At 42.6% G+C, this 21,528-nt stretch overlaps 1 protein-coding gene across 3 annotated transcripts in view; it reads right to left on the bottom strand.

Moving 5' to 3' along the window:
- Positions 1–21,528, bottom strand: part of tanc1b (tetratricopeptide repeat, ankyrin repeat and coiled-coil containing 1b) — a 110,006-nt gene that overhangs the window by 10,458 nt on the left and 78,020 nt on the right. For all 3 annotated transcript variants that reach the window (XM_071913700.2, XM_078285948.1, XM_078285949.1), the window contains 11 exons: positions 21,398–21,520; positions 19,535–19,816; positions 18,358–18,512; positions 13,657–13,888; positions 11,044–11,210; positions 8,368–8,975; positions 5,925–6,033; positions 5,508–5,630; positions 3,830–4,066; positions 3,380–3,565; positions 2,389–2,467 (listed from right to left, as the gene is read on the bottom strand). In XM_071913700.2, coding sequence (XP_071769801.2) covers positions 2,389–2,467; positions 3,380–3,565; positions 3,830–4,066; positions 5,508–5,630; positions 5,925–6,033; positions 8,368–8,975; positions 11,044–11,210; positions 13,657–13,888; positions 18,358–18,512; positions 19,535–19,816; positions 21,398–21,520 — 2,301 coding nt within the window. The remainder of the gene's footprint in view (positions 1–2,388; positions 2,468–3,379; positions 3,566–3,829; positions 4,067–5,507; positions 5,631–5,924; positions 6,034–8,367; positions 8,976–11,043; positions 11,211–13,656; positions 13,889–18,357; positions 18,513–19,534; positions 19,817–21,397; positions 21,521–21,528) is intronic.

The raw sequence follows: 21,528 nt of genomic DNA, 5'->3' as shown, positions 1-21,528 counted from the left end.
CACTGAATTGCAGAAAAGGGGTTTGGGGTGTAATAGTGATTGAATATCTCTCAGAGCTACAGTAACCATTTCTGTTGCTTGTGTCTAATCCACAACATGACATTTTTTTTGCCCATTGCCTTGTGCTGAACTCCTCCACAATACTGCAACCCAGGCATGTCTGTAATACAGCACTAAGTACTCTCAGGTCTGCTAAAAACACACCCGAGGATAATATCAGTATTATCGTTGTGATGTTTACCCGGCTATTTCCTTGGAATACAGATGGTCCCTGGCCTTGTTTTAAATGAGGGCCAGGTGGGTGGAATGATATTTGAATATGCGCTCATGTGGCAAGGGTGTGGGAGCGTGTCACTTTGTTTCAGGTCAGTGGTGCTGTAGCCCAGTGCCTTGTTATTGCCACCTGTGACCTGCTATTTCATTAGTTTACAATGGATGCCAGGAGGGGCTTGTGATTTAACATCCACCGGGTAAATAGAGCTGCGAGGTAAATATTGGATTGCAGCTACAGGTGGCTACTATGACTTTGAGGAAGCATGAGAGGATGACTACTATTATTCACAATAATAGTCATGTCTAAAGTACCCTGGGCTAAAAACTGGGCTACATATCATGTTTAGTAATATGACCCACAGCTTTGGACAAATTATAACCCTGCCTTCACGTTTTCAGTAACAACAACAAGGCAAATGTGTTGACAGCAAACTTTGCATCACTTTTTTTGACTGTTGATTAAAGATCCTAGTCAAATGAGTGAAAACAGAGAACAACGGGTTCCACTGAGGGAATATTTCAGAGGGACTATTGTCACTGGGTTGCAATAAGGCCTGAAGTCCTGCAGTAGTTTAGCCAGGCAGTTAACAGCACTGTGGACAGCCTCTCCGCTAATAGGCTGACCTACATTCCTGCACCAACTGTTAGTGCTCAATCAAGCTGGCATAGAACAGAGAAAGACACAAAGAGACTATTATTAAAATCCTCATTTTATTTATTCTAGTATGTTTGCGCTAAAAAAAAGAATGCATCAAACGCTGCTGCCCAAAAGACGGGGGTGCAACTGTAACATTTGCATCTCAGCTCTAGATCACTAAGCTCTCAGAGCAAAAAGTTGATAATGAGATCAGAGACATTAGTTTGCCAACATTTCAAAACATTCAAAAAATTTCAAGAAATAACTCTAATGCTCAGCTCTAGGTGCTTATAACTGCATCATAGGTATTGGTATTTTTTGCACATTGACAAGCTATTCAAACTACTGTACAAACTGAAATCTATATTGTTGCACCAGGAAACAAAGCACACTCGTGATGTTAGTGTGTCTGTGTTTAGTTTGATTGTTTGTATTTCCAGGAAATGCAAGGGTGATATCAAAAACAGCTTGGAAGGAAATGTGTCTGGCTGTGTTGTGTGAGTAAACATCCTAATGAGCAGTATTTACTCCCTTGGTAAACGGTGATAATGACACTAATGTACAGCAGCAGCTACTGTTTATCAGCACGTCTCATGTGCAACGGTGAAATATTAAAAAGATCTTTGGACCCATCCAGAGTGTGTGATACTACTGCCATGCCTTGGGGTCTACTGTGTAATCTCTGTCAAACTACATATTGCTCGCTGACACTTTGTTCAGCATTCATGTAACAAGCTTTGGAACTGACAGCCAACTCCTGCTCTCAGACTTTATATTGTTCACTGCTGCTCCACTTGGCTTTCTGCACCATTTCCACAATCAATCTCAAATGGCTTTGACCAGGCCATTAACAACAGCCAGCGTATCCAACATCTACTCCCGATTGGCAACCTCTGTCTCTCCCTTTCTGTCATCACTCAGCTTTAATCAGACAGTGCCTCAAACTCACCGGTAATCCAAAATCCATCCGGGAAAAAGACATTACATATCAATCCAACATTTAACAACTGCTACCTGTCTACATTAAATCAAGACCAAAATCTATGGTTAAGAGCTTACTAATTAATATACAATTCTATCAGATAATGATGTTCCTGCTCTACTAAGGGATTGACTATGTGTACAACAGATGGAGTGACTTGGCATGGTCTAAATGTCCAAGCTGTAATTCTGCTGTAGGTTTGAAAATCCCTGTTAGAGGAAAAGACGGTAAGTAAGTAAAAGCCCACATGACCACAATAAGTAATGCTTTTACCAGGAAGAAAAGGACAAGGAAAATTGGAATAGCTATAAAAATGACCACACATTTGGGTTGAACGCAAACCTCTACATCACACAGAGAGCATTTCGGTGCAGAAGAGAGATAGAAGACACTCTGCAGCACCACACAATTACAGCAGTGGAGTCCAGAAAGATAAAACAGCAGGTGATAATACAAAGGGGAGCCACATAATGCAAAAAGATGGATGAAAACGTACCTGTTTCTCCCCACAGAGTATCATGGCTATCAATTTGCACAGCATGCTCATTATTCAACGCCAGCAAGCCTCTCACAACCTGCCAAACAAGAAACTTAGATTAATGGCGTAGTCTTTCAGCATAAGATATCAAATAAACCTTCAAGAAGTTATATGACATGCTGATTACATAGCAGAAAAGAAACAAGGAGTGGAGCCGTGAAACAAACTTCAGCTGATCAATACGGAGCTGCCCGCACAAACTGTGGTCCTCTAGCAGATGATAAATTAATCACAGCAGACTAGAGAACTGCTGATTCCTAAACCATGGGGTTAGGTGAGCCAAGGCCAATCTGAGTAATACATGAGTGTTAAGGGGTCTCCTCTTCTCTGTCTACAGCAGAGGTGTATGTGGGTCGATAGCTTCGCTTGGCCCAGTTCTATTATTCTGAGGTGCTCAGATCCAGGCCTGGGGATCCCAACCCAGCTAATGAGGAAGCCAAAATAAACCCAGCACCCACATTGCACCTGGGCAGCTGGAGGCACGGCGCTGTGATCGATCCCCTTCCGTGCTTTCAGATTGGCGAGACGGACAAACACCTCACACTGTATGTCATCATCACTGAGAACAAGATGTGCTCAGATTTTTCTATAGCTCCCTCTGCTTTCAGACATTCTCTCTGGAGTGTTGTTGTTGTGAAAAGACAGGCGAGGAGAGCCATAGAATTGGTTACCTCTACTCTATTGTATGCGTATATTGCATGTGTGGGTCGATAGCAGGCTTAGTTTTTCTTTCAAATAAATCCCTTAGTGGAGTGAATAACTGAAATGTTCCTTGCCAAGCAAGGGAGAAGGCACTTGCAGAGGAAATGCACATTTCACTCTTTCTATAGGTTCTATTACATATCCCCAGGCTCTAATTACATAAGATGATATTCACTGTTTGTATGTGTGGGGAAATGGGTGAGTATTGATTGTGTGTACAGTACGCGCATGTGTGTGTCAGTCTGACCTGTGTGTGTCCCATGCTGGAGGCCGCTATCAAAGCCTGCTGGAGGGCTTTGTTCTTCAGACCGCAGTCCTGCTGCTGGCCCTCATCGCTCCACTCCAGCTCCAACAGGTACTGGATGATCTCCGGGTGTCCTCGGAGAGCGGCGTGGACCAGCGCACACTGGCCACTCTTATCCACATGATCAACCTGGGCCACAACACAACACCATTGGCTTTACTGCACAGAAACAGTGGGATTCTACCCAACACCTGTGATCAAAGTATGTTCAAATAGCCTAGATGTACAGTATTTGCTGTGTCCATGTGGCGGAGCAGTGTCTGTGCCAATAAACGTGGCATTAGCCGTGCAGTTTCTATGAACACAAGTTAGGGGATGAAAGATGAAACCCTATGGTAGCTCTAAGTCATCAGAGTTTACTGAGGTGGAGGGTTACGAAGGCAGGCTCCTCACCTTGGCCCCTCTCTTGCAGAGCAGGCCGACTAGACCCAGGTGTCCTGCGGCGGCTGAGAAGCAGAGGGGGCTCATGCCGTTCTCGGAGACCACGTCTACGCTCGCCCCGAACTCCAGCAGCAGGGCGGCCATCTCCTGGTGGCCGAGGTGGGACTGGACGCAAAGCACCGGGGCGTTGTTCAGGACCTCCGTACGGTAGTTCACATTTGCCCCACCCAGCATCAGCAGACGACTCACCTGCAAATGACCATGCAAACACAGAAAGTTGGTTTGAAGCAAGAGTTATCAAGTGTAGTTTTGCATTTTAAGTATTCAAATTTAATTCATATTTCTTCTTTCTGATGTGAAAATGTATGTAAAATGTGTCTTTTTGAGACTTTTTTTATGCTTACTTGAATTGAAGCCAATTTAAGCCACCAATTTAAATACCAAAATAAAGAAACAAAAAGCTGGCAAAAACTGCCTGCCATGAACCTGTCATTACGAGGTGAAAAACATTTGAATAATGTTTAAGGTCTCAAATTTAAGCCATTTAAGATGAAGGATTTGCAGATACTGTCGTCCATGACTCATGCACATAGCATTACCATCTAGACCTCAGAGAGTCTAAGTGAAATTAAAATCTCTCCTTTTCTCTCATTTCATTGCAAGACATAATATTGCCTCAGGCTGATCTTGAGCTTTTTTTTTTTTTTCAAGCAAAGGTCGGACATTCAGTGGTCACATTCTATTGAACGCAGTAATTAAGTGGCTTATTCTCTTCCTTAACGAGGAAATGAATAATAAATGCTTAGTCAAACAGAACCATGGACTCAAATGAGTGTTAGAAAACAGGAAATGGAATTGGGTTTATTTATTGGAACCGCGGTGGAATAAATTTGCAGCGATTCCCAGAGGACAGAACAAGGCCATTTGTACCTGTCTTTTTGAGTGATGATATACTTATACAAAATAACTCGCAAAAAGACAATGAGGATGACAACAAGTGATGGAACCCTGCTGAAATGCTAAAGCTAATGACAAAGAAAAATGTATGATCATTTTGCTTAAAGCCAGAATACATCATTCCGACATAATGGCCTTTCCTGGAAAGGCCAATGATTTTCTCCCTTCCGAAGCAAAGCTGTAAGGTACAGAGGCAGTTGGCATAATTTAGAATAAAAAAAAAAAAAATCTAGCTCGACCATTAGCAAGGCCTTTTGTTTATCAAATTAATACTATTATGAAAGGCCCTTGGTAATTACTGAGAAGGACATAGGCTTATCCTCCCTGCAGAGAGCACCAGAGATAGCTATGGATCAAGCTAATGGCTAGAGAGCAAGATGCATCAATAATCTAGGCCAATGAGCATCTCTGTGCTGCTCTTCATGGTGGTATTCATCAGTGCTGGACTCACACTCATCACTGTAAGTGAGGGCTTCCAGGAAAAGACCCTAAGACTTATAATACACAACGTATTTCCATCAGTGGAATTAAAAAGCACTCAGGGAGGACATTTGAGGTGAGAGGAGATTGCAATAATACTACTGTCTATACATATTGCCATGAAATGAAATGTGATTAGAGACTTTGGGGGGAATGTCATTTGGACTGTACTGTGCAGATGTCGTTACCATGTGGAGTGTGTGTGTGTTTCTGTGAAGCCTGATTGACAGACGAGAGCCTGAGATGGTCTCACCTTGACGTTGGGTGTGTAGAGGTTCCTCAGCGAGGCCAAGGCTGCAGAAAGGCCGTCAGCGCTGCAGCTGATCCACAAAGCCTGCAGCACACTGGACGACACACCTGTTTTCTTACTCAGGCCCTGTACACACACACACACATACACACACACACATACACACCCAAGCATGGGCATGCAGACACGTGCGTACAGACACACACATACACACACACACACACACACACACAGTATACATCAATGAACCAGAGCTGTGTAAGCTCTCACTGCTTTTCTCCACATCCAGGGGCTTATCCTCCGGTAATACCATATTCATAATTCATAAATAAACATAGAGTGCACACCATGAAATTCCTAGAAGGGATGGAATTCAACTAAAGATGGATATAGAGTGCATGTAGGGTTTCATAGCTGTACCTTGAAGATGTGTGCTTTGAGGATGTGGTGCCCCAGCTCCATGGTCTGCTGGCGATTGAGTTTCCCCTCTTGGCGGGACAGCATGAAAGCCATGAGGGCGTGGCCAGTCCTGGGTTAGAAAACAGCAGAGAGGATATTCAGCTGTATAGCAGAATAGGTAACCAATAGGAAGACCGTAGGGTACTAGGGGACATAAGCTCTTAATATATGTATATTAACACAATTTTCATCAAGGTTTCATAAAATGGCCTAATTTTTGCTCTTTAGCCTCAGAACAAACTTTTGACCGAAATTCTTTGCTATATATAAATGCATTAATTGCATTAATTAATTAGTGGTTGGCATTGTTCATCACCCGCTGATTGAGCGCTGATGGCAGTGTTCCTCTGGCTCACTCACAATGAAAGTATTTTAACTGGCTCATCTGTAGACAGTTCAGCGAAATGTTAATTCCAGTCTTGAGGAGAGCGTTTTTGGCGTCATTATGGAGCATTATTCCATCTAGTGCTAGTGTGATTAGGCAAAAAAACGCTGTCTAGACGGCATGGGCTGTGCCTAACTGGTGCTTGGGAAGGGTGGAGGTGGGAGGGGTAGGAGCATACAAACCCCTGGGTTCCCCTTTCCTTCCGCACTGAGGCTCACTCTGGTGTTAATTAACACAGAACTTCATTAAAAGGACATGCATGATTGCAGTTCACTTTGATCTGGTTAAAATCCTCTCTATTGGTGCCTCCACTTTGTGTGTGTGTGTGTGTAAGTGTGTGTGGCATTGCGTTCACTTCTAAAAGGGGAAAATAACAAAGCAATGCAGCAGTTTTTTTTTTTCTATGCCTGCGTTCCTTGTGCCAGACTCTCAGCCTTTGTTTCTAATGATGGTGTTGGAAGACTGTGAAAGGCCTGAAAATAAAGGTAGGTTTTGGTCCATTTAGAGATGCCACTGTGTGAGCAGAGGTGAGACTAAAGCGCGATGGGGAGGACAAAAGCAAGCCGTAGTGACATCATCCAGTTTATTAAGTGTGCATGACAAAAGTCGCTAATGAGGGTAAGAGGGCTCCAGAATTACAATTAGGTAGCATTGCTAAAGCGCATCAGCCTGTCCCACAGGGCACAGAGGGCATGGCAGGAAACAATGAATCTGCAGATTGCAGTTTCCTCTGCAAACTCATCTAAGCTCAAGTGGAACACACAGCAGATTACTTGTTAATATTTCAAATGGCTGCATATATTATTCAAAATGTTGGAGCCAATTTGTTCCTTACTTAAAAGAAAGTCAAAGTTTTGACATTTCTTTTTACATTCAAAAAAACTTGTGTTGTAGCCTATTTCCTGACTGCTGATTCATATGTTCATGTCTATGTTTACAGGGAGACAATGTTAATAGGAACACACACTAAACTAATCATACTGCTTTTAACACAGCCAAATATGATGGATTTCAGCTAAATAAATCTCCCCACAAAGCAGTATGAGGTTGTTAATCCCATAAATTTTTGATGTCCAGCCTTTTCAGATCAGAGTTACCCAACGAGAGTTGACTTGACAGGACTGAGTGCCAGGATTTATGGAGACACTCCCTGTGCTACTGCCAAACACCCAGAGCTTAGGACCAAAGCAGGAAATATTACTTGTCAGCTTTTGTTCCTGGGTGGAAGCATAAATTCAGTGATTCCTTTTGCAGCAGAGGTCCCTGTAGGTTAGAAGAGTGTCCTTGTAAATGGTTCATTGCTGGTAAAAAAAACAAAAACCTAGGAGGCTGTAACGGATCAGCGATTGAGTTAAAAAGAGTGAGCTGATATGATTCCAACAAATACCAGGGACAATCTCAGCCTCAATTTCCTCTTGGGGCTAAGAAAATCTCTCTGGCTGAAATGAGTCATGCTGAACGTATCGATTGGAATTTTCTCCTTCATTTCCAAACAAACAACAAATTAAAGACTTCATGTCCGTTTACTTTTCAGACAAAATGGTGGGCAAGTCTCGCACACTATTTACAATTCAGAACCACGCTCAGAAGTAGAGGATCCAACAAGGTGATCATTTCTCAAACATCTGACTGCTATCTGCGGGGCCCATTTCCAAGCATCCCCTGGCAACCCTTCTTTTCTGCTCACAGGGCTGAATTTCAAGCAGCACTCCAAGTCACATCCCCACTTGCTGTAAGAATGTTATGATTAACAGCCTCCATCCACTCAACTCTCTAACAGATGGTCAAACCTGCAAAAGGCTTCATCAAGTTCAGATGGAGATCAATCACACTTGATTGTGGACTTTTTGAGATTATATACCTGCATGTAATTATCCTCAAGGCTAAATTTGTACTTGTTTTAAGGGACTGTTTGAGCTCTGTCTGTGATGCATTGGAAACCTTGTAATATTTGATAGATAGATAGATACATTGATAGATACATTCCTAAAGGGAGTGCAGTTACTGTATATGTCTGACCTGGGGTCACAGAGGAAGTCGGTACTTTCTCCATCAGCTCTCCACACGAGCCACTCTCTGAAGGAGGGGTGGCAGAACATGCGCGTCTTGTCCCGCCGTTTGATGAGGAAGCAGGAGAGCAGCTCCATGCGTTGCTGGAAGTCCTCCCACTGCAGCTCCCCTTGGACGCTCCCAGCGTTGATGGCCTGGAATAGCTGTTCATCAGTCATGGGGTGCAGCGAGGCCAGCGCTACATTGAGGATGGGCAGTGAGCGCTCAAACGCCGAGTTGGTCATGAACTTCATGTTGCACTGCAGCTGGTAGAGCTCAGCCAGCGAGACGGGCACCACCTTGTAGCTGGCACTCTTGATGACCAGGTGGCCTCTCTCGAACAGATCCAGGGTGAGTTTGAGGTACAGGTAGGAGCCCTGGCTTCGGGAGATCAGGTGGCTACTCAGCTTGCCCACGATGATAGGGTCGGCCTTGCCATTGAGGCTAATGTTGTTCATGATATCCTTGCTGCCGTTGATGCGGTACTGGATGTACGCATTGAGGTCGTTGTTTATCTCTTTGTTGTCGGAGAAATCATCCAGGGAGATCTTAGAGAAGGGCAGGAGGCTGGTGATCTCCTATGGAAGAAACAAGGTTAGGATATTATGAGAGCGATTTACTGGAAATTACATTTGAGGAGCCATGCTGCTTAATCTCTTCCTCATCACAGATAATTACGTCTATGTTAATAAGAAAATGTGTAGAGGAATAATCAAACCTCGATGCCTGAATATCAACAAGCAATTTTGAAACTTACATTCTGCTATATAAATTGTATCCCTTCTGACCACACCAGAAAATTAAATGATTGAAGGCCAAAAGCATTCCTCTCGTCCTGAGGCCTGCCTTGTGTGTAGTTGCTGCTTCTGTGTGCAGGGTTGCTAACATATGCTGAGTGAAGGCGCTATCAGGCCGCAGCAGACACTTGCCACTGTTGGAACCATGTGGCTGTGAGGACAATAGGACGGGGAAACTGAGAATGAAGATGCAGGGGGGGGCAACAGGGACACCTCCAGCAGGCAAGCAGAGACCTGAGCCAGAGCCCGCACTTCAATCTCCCTCCTAGGGGTTGGAGAAATCAATGCACCTTAATCCTCCAATCCCCTGCCCGTCTGAGGCTAGAGAAACATTGCCTCAGTGAGATAACACCTTCTCCTCCTCATCCTGACAGGGAACAGCAGACGGAGAGACACAAACAAAAACACACATATACATGCATGCACGGACACACGCACACACGCACATAATCCACAAGATGGCCGAAGTGTTAGCAACACCTCACAGAGAGGCCAGGTATTAGTCTGGTCAGCGGCGAGCAAAGGCCATTATCGTGAACCCTTCCTCCTTTTTGAGATCCTGTTTGTCTGCTGAATGTGTGAAGCAACACTATCACTCTTTCACGACACTTCTCTGCATTACTATGGGGCTGTGGTTGTGAATTGAGAAGCGTTCTCCAAAAGCTTTGTAGGAAAAGTATTCTCTGGCTTCTACTATGCTAGATGACTGATTCATCTTCCTTACTTTTTATCTATGCCCCAAGCTGCTCTGACATCCTGACATGTGAAACTAACTAAAACTAGTTTAGAGGTTCTGAGACACATTCCTTCCAATTTAAAATTGCTTCACTGTGTCAATCAGAGCCCAACTACATTCCTTTCACGGCAGGGTTTTAACCAAATTGCGTTGTGCGTTGTAGACTGGGGGATCCAAAAACTCTTTCCACATCACAGACTCATCCCGACCATGAGAGGATTAATGGAACTGAATATAAAAGACCTGAATGTAAAATGTGAATAACCACTGCAATATATTGGCTTAGCACATCCACAGAACCTTGCCATAAACAGAATTTCAATGCTCCCTTGCAGGATAAACAAATGAGCTGCACTCGGTCTGCAGTGTAGAGCATACTGATGGACAGCGCCCTGGGCCTGGCTTCTGAATGGGCATTAATAACTTGAGTTCTGGCTGTCAGTCAGTCGGCTGCCACATTATCCCAGGCTCAGGCTGAGCGCTCCATCCCAGCAAAGACAATCAGCCGTCATGTGGCTCATCAGGCCTGTCAAAGCCTCAGCCTTCCCCGGTGTGAGCTCACCACAGGCCCAGCTCAGCTCCTCAATTGGGAGACCCAGTGTCACTTTCACTCCAAGCTAGTCAACTCAAAGCGCCTCGCTCCTCTTTCCCTGTCATGCAGTCTTGTTTCCCGGGTCACTGATACTTCCACTCCTTCTCTAATGTTCCTGGATACACTTGACAGAAATGACTCTTTGTAGAGAGCAGAATATGACAAGGAGGAACGGCTCATGAAACCCTTTCAACTTTCACACTTGTCAGAATCTACAGGGCCTGATGTCAGTCAGTGAGAGGAGTATCAAAAATTGATAGCGGATTCCACTTGCAGTTTGTTACTCAGTTTTTTCACTTGACATTGTGACATTTTACATGTGTATTGAGTGAACTATGAAATCAAGCTAACCTAATGATCCAATTACAACTCTGCCATATTGGAAGTAATGTCAGCTGAAATATTTAATGTATCTGAGTGATGATTATTCGTTTAGACATTTAGACATATTCCAAGAAAAATATGTCTCCGGTATGACGAGAACACAGCGCAAACTTGTTTCTTAACAAACTCTTCCTTACCAGCAAGTTGACCCGGACAGTGACCACAAGTTTGAGCCAGGAGGGGAACTTGGTAATGATCTTGGTGATGAAGGAGGCGATAGTGTCTCCGTAGTCAGGCTTGTGGAACTCTGCTTCGTTCAGCCCGTCTATCAAGATGATGTGGTCCTCCTCTGGGATCTTCCGCTCTGGATACACACACACAAACACCCATAGAGGTAAGGAGGTGTGCAATGAGGTACAGCTCTTAACAATTTTAGTTGAAAGAAACTGTAACATTACAGAAGAATAAGTTTGTGTAGTGGTGGTGTGTGTGTGTGTCTGGAAGGGGGTGGGGGGTGGGGGGAGGGATGCATGCTTAGAAACCTACACTTTTTCTTTTTCAGGTGGGCTACATTTTGCCACAATACCTGCAATGGATTAACAATTCACTGTAACACCTTTACCCAGGTTTCTAATTAATTAACTTGAGTGGTATTAACTCCACACCACAGCTCCACTAAACTGCTCCGTGGCGAGACTGCGGAGACGTGCTTTACTTCACTGCAGTAAGCCAGGCTCTCTCACAGGTGGGGTGTGAGTGAGCGGTAAGGGCCTTTTCTCCGACTGATCAACTACACAGCCCCAATGTACCCACTTCAGTCCTCACTGGAATGTCAAATGATATTTGCTCTGCAAAGAAAACGTTAATATTTTCAGTGGCAGTGGTTGAGATACTGTGGGCAATCAGGGGAAAAAACCTTTCTATCATTCTTTTTCTATCAAAGCCTTGCAAAAGTCCTATTTAACGTCCTATGAATGGATGCGAGCGTAATGTGTTTCTTTGTGATGGAGCAGATAAATCAACACTTCATTTCCATATAAAGCTAAATGCATCAGGTCATTCATATCAGTTAGGTAGGGAGAAGTGGGAGAAAGGGATGGAGGAAGACAGAGCAGGGAGGTATGTGATCTGTCACAGGCATGGTCCATGCCTCCATGCTCCACTGCTACCCACCACACTGATTCACACTCTCTAACCAAGTCTGTCACATAAACAGGTCGTTAATTTTTCTGCATCTATAGTGCCTCTTGTAAAAACAAATTGATTTAAATGTGCACCAAGGAATGCGGTATCTACTGTGCGTGAAACAACCCTGTGACCTTGAGATAGGTAGGTGAATGGCTGTGTTTCTTTTTCTACAAGATATTCATCTTGCATTTTGTATGTTTGTATGCATTCATGCATAGAAACAAATGCACACATACACACACACAGCTGTCCTTGCTCACCTCAGAGAAATTCTATTCTACAGTAAAAAAAAACATTCAATGTGTACCGTCAATCAAAATCAATACAATATCAGAGAATCCACTGTGCTTCAATATGAAGCAATTACCTCGATGTAGAAGCCAAAGATAAGCCTGTATTTCACTTTGTTTGTATGGGCACAGAATTTAATTTGTCTCACTAGATGGGTTCTCAGGTGACCTTCTTAATGCAGTTAACCTCTCCACATACAGTTTCAGACTCAACATGTGCCCAGGTTACTCAACAGTTTACAAAGGACATGCTTAGTAAAAACAAACAAGTGAAAACTAGCGAGAGTGCTAGCTACATGCTTGTCAGCTGTGAGCATCTTGACAAGTAATGTAAGAAATGTTTTCTATGAGGACTGTCAGGGATACAGACAACACCTCTAATCTTGTAGCAGCAACACCTTTTATTGAGACAACTAAGGGTTTGGAGTAGAAATGTTACTTGTCATTTGTCTACAGTTTTGTACGTCTCACCAGACAAAGCTATCTTTGACCAGTGACTATCTATCTAACTATCTATTGAAGACACAGAAACACAGACAGCGTCGCTACCATATTCAAGTACTTACATCATCAGTTAGTCAATCTAAAATATTTCAGCTACAGCTGGGAATGGACTAGTATCAAGCCAGCTAGAATAAAAAAAAAAAATGAGACTTCTGGTCACAACCTTAAGTTCAAAACAAAACTCTTATTCTACCCATCTCTAGCTGGCTAGACGCAGCTTAAGAACTGGAAGTAGCCAATCCCAAGGAGTTCTCTATGTAACACTACCCATGATTCCATAAAAATATAAAGTACATGAAAATGTCTTTATTTTTATCGAAACACATTGTACAATCCGTTATTACATTGCCATCTTTACACACCATGAAAGTGAGTGAGGTATAGAAGCTTGCACATACAAAATACTGACAGTCCTATGGGGCGCCATCTCACTGATAGTAGACTATATACTGCTGAAGTCGTCAATCAGCGCTATTCTGCAGGCCAATAGGGGTTACAACCACATTAAGTAAACAAATCAAACAGGGCCATCAGATGACCTATAAAGCTTACTACCACAGTCAATTCAGACAAGCACAGCAGCTCAACATTGACTTCAACAAAATCTTACAGTCACTTACAGACAAATCAAGATCTAGATGCTTGCCAGCACTGTTGCAGAGTATAAAGTCTGTGCAATTCCAAAGAACACTATATACATTACACTGTTTCCTGGACTTCTCTGGAGTAGAGGGGGACTGTTAAAGAATAAAACAGTCAGAGATTGAGGTACAGCAGAAGAAGCCAATAGAGGTGAAATATTGGGAAATTGGGACAGTAGCGTTTTACCTTTACGCAGGTTGGCTAGTGGCTCAAGGACACCCCTCCGGAAAGCGGCCATGGGGTCCTGGACGCAGGAGCGCAGACTGAGCATGCTCTGTAGGTGGGGCTCTTTCAGCAACAGCTCACGGTACGCACCAAGCTGGTGTGCTCTGCACAGCAGGGCGGCGATACTATGCACAAACTCCGGTACCAGGCAAGTGTAGGTGTTGTCAGCCTGGCAGTAGTGATATGCCACCACCTGGAAAACAAGGGGGAGGGAGAAAAGAGATATTTTATTGAAACGTTCTTGACTTTAGACTTAAATGCATAATTTAAAAACATCTCACAACAATCACTGTGAAGAGCTTACATTGTTGTTGGCTTTAGCCACAAACAATCTTCAAAGCTTGCTGCAGTAGCATGACCTCAAAAGTATTTGCAAAAGCCAACAGGCTTGTTGACTAAAGGGCATTTGATGTGATACTGTAGCCTGGTACCCCAACTAAGCCGTCATTGCCCTCATTCCAGTGTGGCATTACTATGGAGCTGTACATCTAAGGTGGGAAATTCTGTACAGTGCTCAACCTTGTCTGATGACTTTATTCACAACCTCCATAAACCCACATAAGTTTACTCCAGCCCAGTTGAAAACCCGTTTTGATCCACTCTCTACCCACATTACAGAAGGGAAGATGAACTAGCTGAGCAATGCCTGACCGCCTCAGATGACCTCTACTACCAAAGCAGCCAGTGAATCCCAGGTGGAACTCTAAAAGTAGGATCTTCTGCTTCTAAACAGGTTGCTGCGGTGTTCCATGGACGTCTGATTTAGAAAGTAAGAGGAGGGATAGGGATGAGGAGGAGGAGGGAAACGGGAGATGCCCTAGGGATGTGTGACTCTGTTCTAATTACAGTCCAACCTGGAGGAGCTGACACACTTCCAGGGGCAGCAGGAGGAGGAGCAGGTGACCAGCTCCTCCACTGGCTCTACCTCTGCTGCTGCCGGCTGCTGCGGCTGGCTGGGACACTGCAGAGCAGCATGTCCCAAAACACAGTGATGACCAGCCTCTGGAAAAGTCACAGACTATACCCCAAAGCTGAATGTTCATTAATCAGATGAAGTAAAAAAGCTCCTATATTTTATTCTGTGCACTGCACATTGAACATTTTTGGATGCAGCTTTCTTGTAAGTCACGCCACAGTGACATCTGAAAGTGCTCATTTGTAACGGCGGAACCATGTGGACTAATAAATCCACAGTAAGTACTTTGGCTGTAACAAAGTGATGCCCATCGGTCATGCTGTAATCTCCTTTCTATTGAGATGGCACTGAAGACTTGGCACACAGTGGGTCAGTCAGCGAGAGAGGGACAGGAGAGGACCTTGAGGTACAGACAAATAGACAGATAGGCTACACCGCCTTTTTGGACATGTCTTAATTTCCTGTGATGCATAACTGAAATCCCTCCCCTTGAATGATGGCACTCATCTATGTTTGGATCTACAGGGTTAATAGCATTGGCTTGTTCTACACCGTGTCAGGGGCAAACGGTGGTCTGAAAGCTTCGGGTAACAGGCTGGCAGAGGACATCAATCAGAAAAGTAGGCAAACTCAGTGAGGTTTTTCACTGACTGTAATGATGCACCAGCCAAGGAAGAAAATGATCACAAGTGTCAGTCAAACTGACACTTGTGATCATTATTATTATTGAATTTAGGGACACTAAAGCAGCATAAAAGAAATTAAAGGATGGGGAAAAAATAATTACATAAAGGCAAGTCGCAAATCTCTGTTTCAAGTTCAAATGTTTAAAAATTCTGAAATTACTTCTTATCCTATCCCTAACTTCATTCTCAAAAGCAGAATATTTTGTGAAATATAATTATTTACCACATTGAGTGTCTGATTCATTGATCCTTTGCAAAATGATTAACAAATGTTTACATTGAACTTACAGCAAACACTACATCTTTCTGTCTTTTCTGGACAGTGATGTGAAACATCAGTGCCAAATTTCCTTACTAGGACGGGCTTTAAACTTGTCTAACCACTTAGTAAAACTGCCAGAAAAAACAAATGTTTTCTACGAGGGATGCAATAACATAGCCGCAGATGGGAGCTACGACATCATGTAGACAACAAACAAGTTAATTAAATTTTAAAATAAGTTACAAACGGCTGGTTACAACTTTTCTCATTTGTATATACACAGTCACTCTGGAGAGACACCTGAGACAGAAACTGCAGTAATGGGATATTTCGATATCCAAGCCAAACAGACCACTACCTAATCAATGAGCCATACGCATCTGATGACCGACACATTAAGACGTAAAATTCTGCAGTGCACCTGCAGTAGTTCAACATCTACTGGGACAGCAGTGAATTTGCTTTTGAGAAACAATACCTAAAAATGTACCTCTGCAATATGAATAAAATATTAAACTTGTGATAAACCATAAAATGTAATAGCTTCAGTACCCCAGTTATGAGGGCAATTTCAAATCAGTGATTTAAAAAAAAAAAACTCTGACAGAATTTGACAGAAGCTGTTCTGCATGTGCATCAGTATTCACACATCACAGGAACAGAGCTCCTGTGAGAGTGCCTGTTGGAAACACTTTACAGAATAATTGGCTTGAGGGATGCAGCTTGGGTTTCAGAGATATTTAGATGTGGCATAAAGTGAGCTGTCGGCACATGAACTATGGCATTCGCAGTAGCAGAGGCAAGCTGTCGTCATCTGATGCACCATTTCAATGTTTAAGAGGGATCCATGACAGAGCAAGAGTGTAAACTCTGAAGATGGGTTACAGGGAAGATAGGGTGTAATCAGAAACATTAAAAAATCAAGGAAAAAAGCAGGAAGTGGTGGTCTCCCAATCAGTGACAAACTCCAATTAGAGAGCTGTGTGTTCAAACAACTTCAATCGCCAAAAAAATAAAAAAAATAAAAATCACATGCCTGAGTCAAAAACATAGGTGTACTTTACTGTTGTAGGAGCTTCAAACAGGGAAACAGTTAATCGATCAGACTAACCTGCCATCACAAAACTATCAAACTAATCAAATGAATGCCATTGAGAGCCTCATATTAGAAAACTGTCTCTGAAACACAGTAGTCCCACTTCTTCCCTGTCAGCAGGGTAAACATTCCTGAAGTTATTAAATGCTTCTGAGAGTTTCAGCCGACCGCAAGTATTTCTAAAATGTACTAAATGTGCAGCTATTGTGCTAAGCAGCCCATCAGTGCGCAGTGCTCAGCAGTGTTGTTTATTTAAAACAGCACAGGAGAATAGACGTAATCACACATGGTGCAACAGTGAATGGCAGATTGCTATTCAAAATGCCATAACAAGGTAACTTTCTGGAATGGAAACAATTACATGGTAAATGTATAAACTGTAAAGCTGTATTCAGGCTTAAGAAAACAGGACAGCAGGGCACCTCTGCGGCAATTTTAAAAATAGCACCCCCAAGATGTAGTGCTGATAATTATTTATTCGGTAATACAATCCTGATTGAATTTTGTTGACAATAATTGGATACTTAATGAGTGATAGGGTCTTTTGTGCATAGAAAATGATGACAAGCTATTAGGTCTTAGGTATTGTTTTTATTGTCTAGCGCATCTATGGTATTGCAAGTTGTGCTGCTGCTTAATGACTGGCAAAGATAATGAAAGCTTGCTCAGGTGTAACCTCTGGAGGATAGAAAAGATTAAAAAAAGGATTCTCAAAGCTGACTTAAGTTTTACGCTCCAGGAACCCGTCAAGACTGCGCCTCATGTTCTGAACTGTAAGGAACAATGTGCTGTTGAGGACAAATTAATCCACCTGAGGCTATTCTGACCATACTGTTACTCTGTTCCCTTGGCAACATAGAGAATGACCCTATGGGAGTCTTAGCTCTACACAATGCGATTTTCCACCATCTGTGAGTGAACAGGGCATGCTCAAGACTTTTCTGTCTTCCCACTGCCTCATATTAACATTGCAGTTCTGAAAATGAGACGGTGCCGACTTTGATATTGGACTTGCTTCTCAAGGCTGGTTGTTTAACTAAGCTCACTGCTGCTCAAATCAAACAAGCCTATGATATGAAAGGTCTCTTAAACAAAGACCGATGGTGGGATTGTCTTTCATAAACTCAGCAGATCCCCTAGGAACGTCTATAATTCAGAGGCTTCATATCAAACAAAATGAATATAAACAAACATAAATCAACTGAGAGTACCCAGTGTCATGTTTCTGCAATGCAGCTCATACATACTAAAAAGCAACACTGCACACCATGAGCATTTTTGTCATAAGGGAGAATATCACTGGCAAGTCTGCAGGGGGGGAATGAGATAAGGTGGATGAAGGACAGGAGAAATAAACTATGGGAGAAGAAACAGACTGCGAGGAAAGTACACCCAGCTCATCAATTAATATATAGACAACAGACTGCAATCCATCTGCTCAAATTGTGACAGATGCACACCAAAAGATGATAACAACATGACTGTACTCTCATGTGACAGCTGTAATCAGAGAAATGTATTATAAAGCTAACTGGCATAGTGGTAAAGGCTTACATTTGTGTTTGAAGATGGACCAAAATGCTAAAGACCTTATCAAGTCATAAGGACATGTGAGAGAATGTCTGTTTTTTTCCTTTCAGGTTACTCTGACACTTGTCTCTGTGATTGTTCTTGAATGCCGGGGTCTCAGATCAAGTCGTACCTTGGCGGCCAGGCGTTTGACGGCCTCCTCCCTGCGCCTCTGGATCTCGGGGGTCCCCGGGCAGCTGCTGTTCCTCAGTGTGTTGGTGGCACTGGGAGGTGGAGTGGGCTGTGGAGGCTGGCTGAGAGGCAGCTCTGTGTTTGGTTCTCCCCCACCTGGCAGATAAACACACACACAGTGGGTCAGATATGCATCTAGACATATAATACATACACTAACAGTCAAAAGTTTGGACACACCGCATTTTTCTTTATTTTTACTATTTTCCACATTTTAAAATAACAGTAAAGACATAAAACTATGACATCACACAAATGGAAAAAAGTGTTAAACAAATCAAAACTATCTCATGTTTTAGATTCTTTAAAGTAGCTGCCCTTTGCCTTGATGGAAAGGCAAAGGCTTTGGAAAGAAATTCATACACAGGCATCAACTTCACTATTTATATTTGTCTAAGAAACACATTTCAAGCATTTAAGCATAAACCTTTAGATCAAAATGGCTTTAAGATCATGAAAAACATAGTACAGTCAATCAGGTGTGTCCAAACTTTTGACTGGTAGTGTATGGAAGCTATCATGACAACATACAGCATATGAGCATGTCATATGTCAGAATCACATGTCTAACCCTTGGTCTAATCACAAGGAGTAAATTTGCATATGCATACCTCCTTTTCCTAATTGTGCCCATGAGTCAACATCAAGTAATCAAATCACAATTACCAAATAGATTATTGAAAAAAATGTAAATGTAAATACTTTCACTTAGTAATGGGGCATCCAATTTGTCTATATGAAATATTAATGGTTCACTCAAGTAAATTTTACTGATGGGTTTGACCTTATTTCAAATGATGCAACAGTCAAATCTGTTTTATGTAACCCCCTGCCAGCTCTTCAATATGTTTACACATTCGACATGTTGCTTATGACACACATAGATGCTGACAGATTAGGCCTTATTTGGTGAAATCAGATAAACAGTAGCTGATGGAGGAGCTTTGACATGGGGTTTCATAGTGTCAGTGGACATAATCACACTCCAACTTCACAAGATAATATTAAAATGTGAATATTAAAAGAAACCATAAATCCCAAATAGACAGTGAAAACTTTTAGCCAATATTATTTCTACAACGGAGCTCACATCCAAAGGCATATACTAAAATTATTACTTTTGGGGGAGGCACTAGGACTGTTGGAGGCGATCTGACGCATGCGGCCTCCGTGGCAGCTGAGCGCTACTAGCCGGGAGATAATGGCCGTTTTTCCATAACCCACGCTGCCCACCACAACAGTGCCGCGGTTCTCGATGGACTCGCTGGCCTTCAGGACATCCTCCAGCTGCTGAAAGAGCCAATCACGGCCCACAAACACAGAGTCCGTGGTGATGCTGGGCACCTCAAACAACAGGGGCTTGAGCATGATGTCCACAGGCTTGTAGGGAGCAAAACGAGCTGGGGGAAAAAGGAAATGAAACAAATTATTACCCAAAGCAAATTGCATAATTATTTTTCTTTTGAACAATGTTTAACATTGGATCATAGAAACTGTAACATCTCATATTCACACAGGCAAAGGCATGAAACACACTTCAGCTCGCTGCTGGAATTAATCCAAGCTTTCTGTCAGTAATAATTTGTTTTTTCATGTTTACACCACCGCTATTTACCTGTAAGCTCTTCTATATCCTCTGAAGGATGGGGTTTCAACAAAATGATGCAATGAAATTCAACATTCGACACGGTGTGGAAAAAAATGGAGCTAAGTCATGACTACTGGTAACTACAAGCTGACACTGACTTCTAGTTCTGTATTAATATATCTCAAAAATAATTTCCTCTTTCCCGCGCTTTTACCCATGCCAGAAGCAGAGCTCTGACAAAAGACCAACTTTTGGCTTATGTAGTAAAGTGTTATGGTGGTAATGCATTGATGTATAAGGTGATGTACAAGGGCAACATTTTTGGGCTGATGAGCAATGTTGCCTTCATTGTGATTTTTTCCAGGTTGGGCAAAATCATTTCGTTTTACAGAGATATAAGAAACAAAACTATAGAAACATACTGTTGGTCAATTGTTTTCAAAGTTTGTGCAACAGTAGGAAAAATAATACCATACCTGATTTCACAACTAGAGTCTAGAACTGCTACTGACCATAACGCTGAGCAGCATAAAACTGTTTACAGCCCCTGGCGATAATGGAGGCATACGACTAAATATTTGCATACATACAGAACAAAAATCTAGCCTGGAGAGACATGTATAAACTATAGCCTGTTCCTCAATACTTATGTTTTCTTCCACAGGGATATGAAAACTAAACCACTGACATGATGCCAGCAACTTCAACTATGTTGAAGGAAGTGTGGAAAGGGAAGGAGAGGTTTTCAAAAGAGGGTTAAATAGTTTGAGTATCTAATGATGTCATAGTAAATTATTCATGTTCTCATCAAATATTCACTCTGTGGGATTTCTCTCAGTGAGACTGAGGTTTAAACACATATAGCGAGAAGATAAAGGAGGATGAACCAAAGAATCCTTACATGGTTTTAACAGCAAAGATGGAGCTTAATAAAAAAGCTAAAAATGTGTGCATATGAGTAGTGGTAGATTCTGCTGCATTCTACAAGATTATCATGCAGTTGTCCTCATTCACTATTAGTGATTTTTTGTAAAAGCCCAGTATGCAGTTGCTAGCAGATCTACAGATACACACAGGGCATCCAGGTTATAGCTAGCTAGCTAGCGATGCCACCAGTTCTTTACTGCTACCTAGCATTAACAAACCATGAATTCTTACCATTTTAAAATCTGCTGACAGCACCAACAGACAAATGTGTAAAAGTTGACATGGCGAACATCATGATGGGCTAACAAACATACAAAATAGATGTCTAGATAAATAGACGGTTGCGACCTAAAAATATGTGGATTGGCCAGGAATCTATGAGCAGATGTGCTCGCTGATGTGTTTTCCCGCTTTGCCCTGGTTGCCCTATGTGTATCTATACAGCAATATTGCATGGCACAGTTACCTTTAGAGTCCTGAGGTGGCCTCCCTCCTGTATTATGCCAGGGCAGGCGAATGGATGTCCGCAGGGGTGTGTTGCGCTGTTCATCAAGAAAGCTCAGGTCTTCCAGTTTTGTGGAACTGGTAGCTGTAGAG

The sequence above is a fragment of the Centroberyx gerrardi genome, chromosome 10 (assembly GCF_048128805.1).
Source record: "Centroberyx gerrardi isolate f3 chromosome 10, fCenGer3.hap1.cur.20231027, whole genome shotgun sequence".
Classification (NCBI taxonomy): Eukaryota; Metazoa; Chordata; class Actinopteri; order Beryciformes; family Berycidae; genus Centroberyx; species Centroberyx gerrardi.
This window is presented reverse-complemented; position numbering and strand designations above follow the sequence as displayed.